Below are 12,744 nucleotides of genomic sequence, written 5' to 3'. Positions count from 1 at the left end.
TTAATAGGCTGACAATCTGCTGTCCTCCCTGAAGCACAGGAAAGGAAAAAGCAAAGTTCCTTTAGTACTGTTAGTACTATTAAGTATTGATGCATTCATTCATTGTTGAATGATGAAGATAGAGAAGGAGGAAAACCAAATTTCAGCCATTTCTGACCTCTTAATTTATCATGCAGTTGTGCAATAGCAATAGAAATGGCCTTTTGAATGTTTTGTGGAGAGGCAACAATTTTTTTATATTAAATTGTTGTCTCCAACTAGATTGTAAAGTTCTTGATACTGGAGACATTTGTGCCTTCCACTTTTTTGTTTCCATCCTTGACTAGCATGTTACATGTAATCAGTTGATATGTGTCAATTCAAGTAAATCTGATACATCAGTGATTCTCAGCTGTCTCAGATCCTGCTTACTCTTTATGATCCAGAAATGCTATTTGTAGGTGATGTAATTACCTACACATGTAATTTTAAAGAATTATTAAAATTCCTTACCTGTAAAGGAGAATTTAAAAGGTAGTAATTTACAACAAAATAACATTTTGATGGGTAAATGCTCTGTGACTACATAGAAAACAATGGCATATTGATTAGTATGTGCAAAGGCCCTGGAAAAGAGAATTTACCTTTTTGGGAAAAGAGAAAGAAGGCCAGTGTAACTGAAGCCCGAGGTGGAGAGTGGTTGAGATGTTGGAGAGTTGAGGGGGGCCCCCCATGCAGAGAGAACATCTGGCAAAGCCAGGGAGGGACTTGGATTTTATGTTCAGAAGATCACTGTTGTTGCTTGAAGCAGAGGACAGTGTGTTGGGAATCCAGCAGAGAGAATGACTAACTTTGCATGACAGAGAATGGAAGTGTTCAAAGAAGGACTTTTAAATTGCATCTTACAGGACAGATTTGAATGGGGATGTGAGAGCTATAGAAATGGTATATATGATAGCAGTTCTCATATCAGAACCTGTATCCCCTTCACAGTCCTGAGAGGTAATTTGTGGATGATATAATTATCTTCACATCCAGTCTTTAAAATGCCCTAACTGTAAATTTAGAAGAACTTAAACAAATATTTGTAGATATTCACTCCTGATTAAAAGCCATGACTAATCAGATGCTTGTGCCAGTGAGAAAAAAAGTTCAGTGTAAAATAATTAAAATAAAATTCCATTGAATCTTTCCAACGTTTTGTATTTAACATTGAAATCATAGCTAAATGGGTATATTTGTATATTTACAGGCTATAGGCACAGTCATCACAGTGAGGTGATAGAAGTACAGACTGATAACTGATGCGTAGATTGCTGATCTAAATGTCATAGTTTGTGTTGTTAATGATCTAATTTTTCAAAATGGTGAACAGCTCTTGATAAAACTACAGAAACACAAGGTAAAATCCTCCCAATCATAGAGAATTTAGCACTGGAGATGAAATTTGGGGAATCACGTAGAGGTTAATCTAAACATTATAAAACATCAAGCAAAAATCAACAAGATTAAATTTAAGAGGAATAAATATAGGATCCTCATGGCTTTTCACTAGAATCTACTTATAAGTCATGACTAGGCAGCAGTCAAACAGAAAAGAAAAAAGGCAGGCCCAACTTGGTATAATTCAGTTGCTTAAAAATAAGCATGCTGTCTTGACAGTATGTTAGCAGTATGATGTCCTGGCCATGGGTGGTGCAGTCCCATGTACAAGATACTGCTGAGGGTTCAGTTTGGGAGCCAGACTATGGAGGTGTAAAGGAAGTTGAAAGAACCACTGGAAAGAAAAGTTAATGTTACCAAGTCTAGGTTTAAGAAACAACGACCATAAAGGAGTAGTTTTCCAGATAATTTAAAGATTGCGATTTTTGGAAAAAGAGAAAATAAATTTGTTCTCTGTATCTATAGAAAGTAGATCTGGGACCCTTTCCTGAAAGTTACAAGAAAGTAGATATTGAGCAGTCAACACGTACTTGTTTACCCTTTTTCAGTGATGGTGTAAATAGAATATGCTGGAGATAGGTGGTTTCTAACGACTTTTCTAGCTCTTGAATGAATGTGAGTAGACTCCAGGATGGCTTACCCCGCCAAGCACACGTTTTGGTTTCACAGCCAAACAGCTTCCCGGTTTCTAGCAAGACTCAAGGAAGATTCTATTGGACCTGTACTAACTAGACATTTGTAGTTACCCAAAAGTAACTGAACTCAATTGGGTTAGGGTTAGGGTTAGAAAGAAAATCCCAACTCTGAAGAGATTATAGAGGGAAAGCTGATTTGTAGGTAGCTCACCCTGGTCTAATCATTCCAAAAATAATTCTGCTTTTTTAAAGTTATTAATTAATGTGCCAGAAAAGAAGTCTCCTGACTTCTCAGTTTCTCATGCCATAACCCCCACTCTGTAGAAAAAAAATCTTCCCTTGGTAATGCTTTCTCAAACAGGGTTCTGGAACAGAGTTTTTCACCCAGGGTTGGTTTATGAAGTCCTTGAAGTATTTCTGAAATATTTTTGTTTGTATACATTTTTCTAAGAGAGGCATTGGCATTCATTAGATTCCCAAAGGGTTATATCTTTCAAGATTAAGAATCAAGTTAAGTGGTCCTTTTCTTAACTAAAGCAAATCTCCCTTTTTTTCGTTTTTATAGTGAATGTCTTTCAGCTGCCCTTAGTTAAATTCTTCTGAGGTATCAAAAGTTGTTTGAGGAGTAGGCTAATTGGAAAACTCCCTTAAGCTCCCTGCTTGGGCCTGTGACCCTTCTGTTATGATCTTAGAATATCCTCTGCTTATTTCTGTTAGAGCACTTGTCATGTTATATCAAAAGGCTCTGTTGATGGGACCATCTTCCATTATTGGCTTTGAAGGGTAGGCCTGTGTTATATTAATTTTTTAATTCCCAGCATTCAGCATCACACCAGGTATATGATGGATGCTCAAAAGTGTTGAACCATTTACCCATAATTCAACAGACTCTACTTTCCCTCCCGCAGCCTGTATATTTCAAGCGCTGACCCTGAGCCAGGTACTATGTTAGGCATCCATGCAGAGGGATTTTTGCCATCCACCCCAAACTGTATAATAGGACTGACCCTGCTGTAACAGCTATCACTCAAGAGAACAATGAGTTTGTTCTTTCTAGTCTTCCTCAAAACCATTTTTATATGTCTCTTTATTTTTCTATTTTTTATTTATTTGGTACTGGGGATAGAATCCAGGGGTACTTAACCACTGAGCCACATCCCCAGTCATTTGTTATTTTTATTTTGAGACAGGATATCGCTAAGTTGTTTAGGGCCTCACTAGTTGCTGAGGTTGACTTTGAACTTGCAATCCTCTTGTATCAGCCACTGGGATTACAGCCATACACCACTGTGCTGGGCTCATAGTATTTTTAAAATTTTTTTAGTTATTTATTTTTTATTCTAATTTGTTATATATGACAGCAGAATGCATTACAATTCATGTTACACATATAGAGCACAATTTTTCATATCTCTGGTTATATACAAAGTATATTCACACCCTTCAGGTCTTCATACATGTACTTAGGGTAATGATGTCCATCTCATTCCACCATCTTTTTTACCCTCATGCCCTCTCCTTCTCCTCCCACTCCTTTTCCCTATTTAGAGTTCATTTAATCCTCCCATGCTCCCGCTCCCAACCCCACAATGAATCAACCTCCTTATATCAGAGAAAAAAATTTGTTTTTTGGGGGGATTGGCTAACTTCACTTAGCATTATATTCTCCAACTCCATCCATTTACCTACAAATGCCATGATTTTATTCTCTTTTAATTCTGAGTAATATTCCGTTGTGTATATATGCCACATTTTCTTTATCTATTTATCTACTGAAGGGCATCTAGTTGGTTCCACAATTTATCTATTGTGAATTGTGTTGCTATAAATATTGATATGGCTGTGTCCTTGTAGTATTCTGTTTTTAAGTCCTTTGGGTATAGACTGAGGAGTGGGATAGCTGGGTCAAATGGTGATTCCATGTAAGTATTTTTAATTCCATGGATTTGGGTTAGATTTGGCCCTATTTTCTTGAGCTACAAGCTCCTGACTCCTAATTTTACAGGCTTTTCTCAGTGGTTGACAGACAGGATTTGACTACAGGAGTCAAGGAGAATCCAAGTCCAGAGCTCTGAGCCATCTATTCTAAAATTCTTTACACTTGAGGAATATTTGACTCGGGGGGCCGGGGGAAGGGGGAAGCGAAAGTCATCTTGGTGTGTATTTCAAAAGCCATGTTGTAACACATCCACCTGAAGACTCTGGTTTAGTAGGTAAGAGCTAAGGATCCAGCATTGATAGTTTTAAATGATTCTACTAATCTAGGACAGGCTTTTTTATGTAGTCATTGAAGTAAAAAAATTAGTAAGTTGCTCATGCCTACAAATATCTACACAACCTAAAGGGACTCTGGCTTCCTGACTTCCTAAATTGAGCTTATGCAGTATGTCCACGGCACTCCCTGTTCCTACTGCATGAAACATTCTTCCCCAGGTAGCTGCATAATTATGTCTGTTGCTAGTTATCTCCAACAGATCTAAGCTTCGTCTAGGCAGGCATTTTTGTCTGTTTTGTGTATTCATCACAAGCTTTAGAACAGTTCCTGGCATGTTGTGAGTAGTTAGTATATATTTAATGAATAACTACTGTTAGTGAGGGTATTCAGATATGTTTTTGGTTAAAATGATTGTTTTACACTGCCCTGGAAACCTATCCTCCTCCTTCCTCATCAGTAGCATTTTCTGCAAGAGATTATTCTAAGTGCCAAAAACAGATGTGTTAAGTGAAAATGTACAACACTGCCAACAGAGGGGCCAGTTAGTTCTTGATGGACTGTACCTTCATTTCAAAACAGGACGTGATATGGTCTGATTTTGGTTTTCCTGGAAGAAATGGACAGGAAAGTACATTGTGGATTGGCTCCTCAGGAGCCCATACCCCCTGTCATCTGGACTCCTATGGTTGCAACTTAGTATTCCAGGTACAAGGAAGGTAATGCACAAGGGTTCGTATGTGTGCATGCGTGTGTGCATGCGTGTGTGTGTGTGTGTGTGTTCACGTGCACACGCAAGCAGGGACACAGGAATGTGTACTGAGTGTGCAGGAGGACCCCAAGCCTTACTCCCAGCCTATCCTGTTAGCCTGCCCTAAGCCAGAACAGCCCTCTTTGCCTCTGGTTCTGTTTCCTTTTTTGTGAACTGAGGGTAACAGGTGAAATGGTGGTTTCCAAGCCTCTCAGCCATGATCAGGATTGTCTTCAGAACTCCCATTTCAGCTGGGCTCCACTAGTTTTTTATATTATATTAGAGTATATAGGTTTATGTTTTCCAAACTTTTCTTTAAAAGCAGGAGCACCCTTTCTTCAGCTCTCAGTAAATAAGAGCAGAGCAGTTAGTTGAAAGGAGGAGTACTTCAACTGTTGCCCTCAAGCCCGAGGGGATACCAAGGAGTCTGGATCAAATCCTTTTTATGGTACTTTTCAACTATAAATTTCAGTTTGGGCCTACCTGTAGACACAGCGCTATAAAGTACTACCTTAGATCAGTTTTTATCTCCATCTGTGGACCCATAAAATATAAGGGCCAAGACCACAGTACTTTTGATAGCCCTAGATTTCTGGAGCTCTGTGAGAGTGTAAGGTTTCTGCTGCCTAGAGGATGTATTCAGATGTCCTCTGTGCAGCCTTATTTTCCCCTAATTAATAATGCCCCAGTCTTCTCTTCTGGCCTTCTGGTCCTTTGTTGGGCAGCACGAGGGGAAAACAGAAATGGCTATGTGCAAGTTCTCAGAATCATTAGACATGAAATGATTAGGAGCAGATCCAAGAGAACATCACATGTGAGGGTTCACAGAACTAGAGTGGTCTGAGAGAGTCCACTATTGGATCCATCAAGTCTCTGTAGAGGGCTTAGAATGTCTGGGCCTCACTGCTGCAGCCTGTAGATGCAACAGTAAATCAAGTGTGCATGGTCTCTGCCTTTGTGGAGTGAATTCTGAAAGCTGCTAAGAGAAGATCTTGTTTTAAGCAGTTACTTCTCATGTGTTCTGAATTGGGAAATAAGTCAAAGAAATTCCAGTTGGAAAAACATTACCAAAAAGTGCTCAAGTCCTTTCTATAATATGAAGTTAATAAACTTTACTGTAACTTTGTAATAGAGCATATATTCTGTCTTCATATGGCTCTGGAGAAATAAAATAGCTTTAGTAAGTGTCCATTAAGGTTCCACGTGTTACAGTAAGTACAGAAAGAAGTAAGGTACCTCTCTACCCTAGGAGGGCTTACAGCTGGAGTGCAGGCAGGCCCACAGATAGCTGGGATAGAAGGCAGACTGTACATGCCCTTGAGGAAAAATTCACAGAGCTCTGGACTGAAAAGAAAAGGTAATGTTCCTGTTGAAAGATCAAAGATGATTTCATGGAGGAGCTGCTGGGTGTGGAGGGCTTTAAAGGGTGTTTGAGTGCTCAAATGACAGATGAGAGGAGCTCTCGAAAGCTTGGGATGTGTAGCAGACCTTGTAAAAATCCAGTGTTAAGTTTTGCACCAGGAACAGCGGGATTGGGCAGGAAAGGCAAGCTGGAGCATGAAGGTCTTAACTCCCAGACAAAAGCTGCTTATTCTCTGTTCCTTCAGCATGCAGAACCATGAGAGTTTTTTTGAGAAGGGGATGATGTGATGGTCAGCTAGATGGACACACAGATTTAACATTTGAAGCAGATTGGATGGGTTGGCTCTTCCTTTATGAAATACTGACCTGGTGCAGTGGGAGGAGCCAAGATCTGGAGAAGCCAGATCTGCAACCCTAGTTCCTGTCCCCAATAACATGAGGCTGCTCAGTGGCACTGAGCAGGCACTGGGTTTCTCTGCCACTGTTTTGAAAATGAAATTAGACCTATGATCTTTTCAGAGCCCTTCCAGCTCTAGCATTCTAAACATATTAAATACTGAAAATTTGTTCTAAACTAGCCATAGGTACAGTGGAGTGGAGCAGCTTTATTACCTCAGAGCTTTGAGATGAGGCCATCAGCTTTTGAACTTCAGTGACCGTTAGCTGATGGCTTTGTAAATCGATAAGCTGCCTTTAGTTCCAAACTGAATTTCTGCAAAACAATGTATTTTATTTACTACTTCTGTAAAACCTTCGAATTTCCAAACTAAAAATGACTTGAATATATATTTTTATTTTTTTAGTTATAGATGGATACAATAACTTTATTTTATTTATGTATTTTTTATGGGATTCTGAGAATCAAACCCAGTGCCTCACACCTACTAGGTAATCTCTCTACCACTGAGCCACATCCCCAGCCCTTTAATATATAATTTTTATTTTGAAAATAGTAGTCATTGTTTCCCTGTTCAGAAAGGACTTGATAACCCCAGGGGTAACTGCCAGGGGTCACAGAAGGGCTTTAGGACTTCTTTTCTCAGAAGTAGGATTTGGTTTTTGTTTTTTTCTTTGCTTTCTATCTGTGTCTTCCTGTCTGCATCTCTTTTGTTCTCACACTTCTCCCCCTTTGGCCTCTGATGTCCTCCCTCTATTGGCATAAGTATGGATGTGCAAGTGTGTTGTGAATTAAGATCTGTTATCTCCTTTTTTCAAAAAAGTCTAAATGAAGAAAACATTTTACAGTTTTCTCTATTTGAAATTTCCTATATCATACCACTTTTTACTAATGTGACTTTATTTGTACATTTCTCTTCCTTAATGGATTAACTTAACAAATGCTTGAGACATTCAGAGAGGGAGGAGTCTGGAAACAATTTGGTGGATGGGATTATGGGCATTTAGTTTGCATATGATATGAATACAGATATGAAAGGGTGAGGGTTATTTTGAGTAGCTCCAGAATCAAGAATTAAGATGATGTATGAGGAGGCACACTTTGGAGATATGAAAAAATGATCTTACAAACTATGTCCTGTCCCAGCATAAAAGGGGCTGCCTCAGCAGGTCAGGAAGTCCAATAGTAGTGAAGAACCTATACCAGGGTCTGTAGAGCATTGAATGAGAGACAGCCAGGTGCCTGTGTTCCTCCAGGGATTGATTGTAAATGGGTAAACATGAGCATTTAGTTGCTGCCTTCTTACATGTTTTGTCTTAAGTTCACAGTCCTAACTTATATCTTATTTTTTCAATCAGGAAAAGATGGCATCTCTTTCCTCCTGAAGATACGCCTTTCCTTTATCCAACTAGAATCCCTTATGAAGAATCTAGCGTGTTCAGTAAAATCAATGTTGTCAATCCTGATTTAAAGCGTTTTCCTCAGTTCCAGAAAGCTCGAAGACATACGGTCACGCTGAGCCCAAGACAGGTAATGGGGCTTTAAAACATTATGAGCCATCAGTGGATACCACAGCTGTAACTCTCGGAAATCCTTATTTCATGTTCTTCTCCCTCAGTAAAAATGAGAATGGTTTCCTTTGTGCTGTTGGCATAGCTTCCCCAACTCTGGGGCTCCTGCACCTGCATCTCTGCTTCACAAACCCCTTGAAAGGAGATGGGAGGAGGGAACACAGCGCCTTCTATTGGTGAAGAGGGAAATAGATTTTGGAAAAAGATGAGCCCGCAAAGCCATTTCCATTCAGGTTAAGAGAGTTTTAAGGCACGGGTACCTGAGCATCTCTGCAGTATTTATTCACAATTAATGTCTATTCAGGGATGGGGTTGTAGCTCAGTGGCAGAGTGTTCGCCTCCTATGCGTGAGGCACTGGATTCGATCCTCAGCATCACATAGAAAAATAAATAAATAAAACAAAGATATTGTTTCCATCTACAACTAAAAAAAAAATTTTTTTTAAATATCTGTTCAAGTACAATAATACTGAACCTATGTACATAAACTAGGTTGTAATGTATCCAGGTAGTGGGCAACACATGCAGACAGAATTAAGAATGGTTTATTTCTGGGAAAGAATGTTGACTATTTCTGAACTATTTCTAAAGGCATTATACTTAGTGCTGCTTCTCAGTGGGGAAAACTTCTTTACCACATTGGCATTGCTATCCAATATTTTATTAGCAATGTGAAAACTTTTTCATAATCTTTTTTTAATTTTTTTTTATTTTTATAAATTTATAAAATTTATCTTAAATTTTGCATCATAATTATACATCATAATGGAATTCGTTGTTATATATTTGTATATACACATAATGTAACAATATAATTTGGTCAGTTTCATTCCCCAGTTTCTCCCCTTCTTCTTCCTTCCTCCCTCTTCGGGTTCTCTTCCTCTGTTCTGCTGGTTCCCTTTCTAATTTCACAAGATTCCTCTTCTCATCTTTTTTTTTTAATCTTTTTCCCTTTAGTTTCTACATATAAAAGAAAACATACCACCCTTGACTTTCTGAGTCTGACTTATTTGACTGAACACAATATTCTCAAGTTCCATTCATTTTCTTGAAAATGACATTATTTCATTCTTTTTTTTTTTTTCGGAAGACTAAAACTCCATTGTGTATATATACCATATTTCCTTTATCTGTTCATCTGTTGATGGACACCTAGGTTGGTTCCAGTATTTAGTTGTTGTGAACTGTGCTTCTATAAAACATGAGTATCCATATGTGAGTAAAGTCTGATCACTATTTTTTTAGGATAAATCCCAAGAAGTAGTATAGCTGGGTCATATTCCTAGTGTTCCATTCCTAGTGTTTTGAGGAACCTCCACACTGATTTCCTTGGTGGCTGTACTAATTTATAGTCCTACCAACAGTGGCAAATAGTCCTTTTCCCCATATCCTCTCCAATATTTATTATTATTTGTATTCTTTTTAAAATATTTTTTTAGTTGTTGATGAACCTTTATTGTATTTATTTACTTATGTGTGGTGCTGAGATCTTTTTTCCCAAAAAAATATCTGTTTAGTTCATTTGCCCATTTATTGATTGGGGTTTTTGTTTTGTTTTGGTTTGGTTTGGCTTTTGGTGGTGTAAGTTTTTTGAGTTCTTTATATATTATGGATATTAATCCTTTGTCAGAAGAGTAGCCAGGAAAATTTCTTTTCTCTCATTCTTTAGGTTCTCTCTTCACACTCTAAATTGTTTCCTTTGCTGTGTAGAAGCTTTTTAATTTGCTGCTATCCCATTATTGGTGTTATTTCCTGAGCTTTGGAAATCCCATGCAGAAAGTTGTTGCTTGTGCCTAAATGTTAGAGTGTTGGTCCTACATTTTCATTTAGGAGTTAGGAAAGTTTTGGTCTAATTCCTAGGTCTTTGATCCATTTTGAGTTGATCTTTGTGCAGCATGAGATAAGAATCTAGTCTCATTCTTCTACATTATGGATTTCCAGTTTTCCCAGTACCATTTGTTTAAAAGACTCTCTTTTCTACAACATATGTTTTAGGCACCTTTGTCAAGGATCAGCAGACAATATCTGTATGGGTTTATCTCTGTGTCTTCTATTCTGTTCCATTTGTCCATGTTTCTGTTTTTATGCCAGTACCGTACAGCTTCTGTTAATAGCTTTATAATATAATTTGAAGTCAAATATTGTGATGCCTGCAGCATTGCTTTTTTTACTTAAAATTGCTTTAGCTTTTCTGGATATTTTATTCTTCCAAATGAATTTTAGGACTTTTTTTTCCTTAGTTCTGTGAAGAATGTCATTAGTATTTTGGTAGGAATTACATTGGATTTGTATATCGCTTTGGGCAGTATGGGTATTTTAACAATATTAATTCTGCCTATTCATGAACATGGGTGGTCTTTCATATTCTAGTGTCTTCTTCAGTTTCTTTCTTCATTGTTCTATCATTTTCATTACAGAGGTCTTTCACCCCTTAGATTTATTCCTGGTGTTTTTTGTTTGTTCATTTTGTTTTTTGGTTATGGGGATAGGGGGCAAGGAGATAGTGTTATTGTGAATAGGATTGTTCTGATTTTTTTCCCAGAAAATTCATTATTGGTGTATAGGAAAGCTATTGATTTTTGTATGTTGATTTTGTATCCTGCTACTTTGCTGATTTTTAAAAATTAGTTCTAGCAGTCTTCTGGTGAAGCTTTTTGGATCTTCTAAGTATAGGATCGTATTATCTCCAAACAGTGATAATTTGACTTCTTTCTTTCCTATTTGTATCCCTTTTATTTCTTTCTCTTGCCTAATTATTCTGGCTAGAATTTCAAGTGCTAAATTAAATAGGAATGGTGAGAGTGAACATCCTTGTCTTGTTCTGGATTTTAGAGGAATACTTTCAGTTTTTCCCCATTCAGTATGATGTTGGCTTTGGGTTTATTGTACATAGACTTTATGATGTCAAAGTAAGTTCCTTCTATGCCTAGGTTCTTCGTTGCTTTTATCATGAACAGGTGCTGAATTTTGTCAAAGGTTTTCTCTGCATCTGCTGAAATGACTAAATGATTTTTTTTGCCCTTAATTCTATTTGTGTGCTGAATTACATTTATTGATTTATATATATTGAACCATGCTTTCATCCCTGGGATGAAACCAATTTGGTCTTTATGTATGATCTCCTTAATATATTAATGAATATAATTTGTTAATATTTTTACTAAGGGTTTTTGCATCTGTGTCCATCAGGGATACTGATCTACAGTTTTCTTTCCTTGATGTGTCCTTATCTGGTTTTGGTGTCAGGATAATACTGGCTTAATAGAATGAATTTGGAAGTTTTCTGCTACTTTCTATTTAATGTAATAATTTGAAGAACATTGGCATTAGTTCTTATTTAAAGGTCTGGTAGAATTCAGCTGAGGTGATCTTAGGCTTTTCTTTGTTTGGAGACTTTATTTAACTACTTCTATCTCATTGCTCGTTATTAGTGTGTTCAGGTTTTCTATATCCACTTGGTTCAATTTGGACAGGTCATATATGTCTAGAAATGTATCCACTTATTTTATATTTTCCAATTTATTGTAATATAAGTTTTCAAAATAGCCCCTAGTGATCCTATGGATTTCTGTGATATCTTTTATGTTATTTTCTTTTTCACCTCTAATTTTATTAATTTGGTGGGGTTTTTTTGTTTGTTTGTTTTGGTTAGTTTGGCTAAGAGATTATCAATCTCATTTAACTTTTCAAAGAACAAACTGTTTTGTTGATTAATTGTAATTTTAATGCTCTATTTCATTGATTTGGGCTCTGGTCTTATTTCTTTCCTCCTACTGGTTTTGGAATTGGTTTGTTGTTTTTCTAGGGCATCAAGATGCATCCTTAGGTTGTCAATTTGGGATCTTTCTGATTTCCTTATGTAGGCACTCCTAGATGTAAACTTTCCTTTTAGGATCACCTTCAGGGCTGGGGATATAACTTAGTTGGTAGAGTGCTTGCCTTGCATTCACAAAGCCCTGGGTTCAATCCTTAGCACCACACCAAAAAATAAAAAGAAAAGAAAGAATCACCTGCAAAGTGTCCCAGAGATTTTAATATGTTGTGTCTGTAGTCTCACTTGATTCTAAGAATTTTTAAATTCTGATTTCTTTTGTCATCATTCAAAAAGTATATTTTTCAATCTCCCTGTGTTTGTATAATTTCTGTAGTCTTTCTTGATGTTGATTTCTAATTTCATTACATTATTATCTGATAAGATACAAGGAATTATATTGATTTTTTTTTATATTTGCTAAAGTTGCTTGGTGCCTAAAATATGGTCTATTTTGCAGAATTTTCCATGGGCAATTGAGAAGAAAATGATTTTGACATCTATTCTCTAGATGTCTGTTAAGAGGTTTTCATAATCTCTTATGGATGCTTTATTCCCTTGATTATTCCCTTCCCCTGTCTGT

At 37.1% G+C, this 12,744-nt stretch overlaps 1 protein-coding gene across 4 annotated transcripts in view; it reads left to right on the top strand.

Moving 5' to 3' along the window:
• Hspbap1 (HSPB1 associated protein 1) overlaps positions 1 to 12,744 on the top strand; it is a 63,300-nt gene that overhangs the window by 38,716 nt on the left and 11,840 nt on the right. For all 4 annotated transcript variants that reach the window (XM_058583495.1, XM_058583496.1, XM_058583497.1 and 1 more), the window contains 2 exons: positions 4,852 to 4,988; positions 8,138 to 8,309. In XM_058583495.1, coding sequence (XP_058439478.1) covers positions 4,852 to 4,988; positions 8,138 to 8,309 — 309 coding nt within the window. The remainder of the gene's footprint in view (positions 1 to 4,851; positions 4,989 to 8,137; positions 8,310 to 12,744) is intronic.

The sequence above is a fragment of the Marmota monax genome, unplaced genomic scaffold (assembly GCF_021218885.2).
Source record: "Marmota monax isolate L192 unplaced genomic scaffold, Marmota_monax_Labrador192_F-V1.1 WCK01_AAM20220418_F8-fsc00052, whole genome shotgun sequence".
Lineage (NCBI taxonomy): Eukaryota > Metazoa > Chordata > Mammalia > Rodentia > Sciuridae > Marmota > Marmota monax.
The sequence above is the reverse complement of the archived record's forward strand: the minus strand, read 5'-3'. Positions and strand labels throughout refer to the sequence as shown.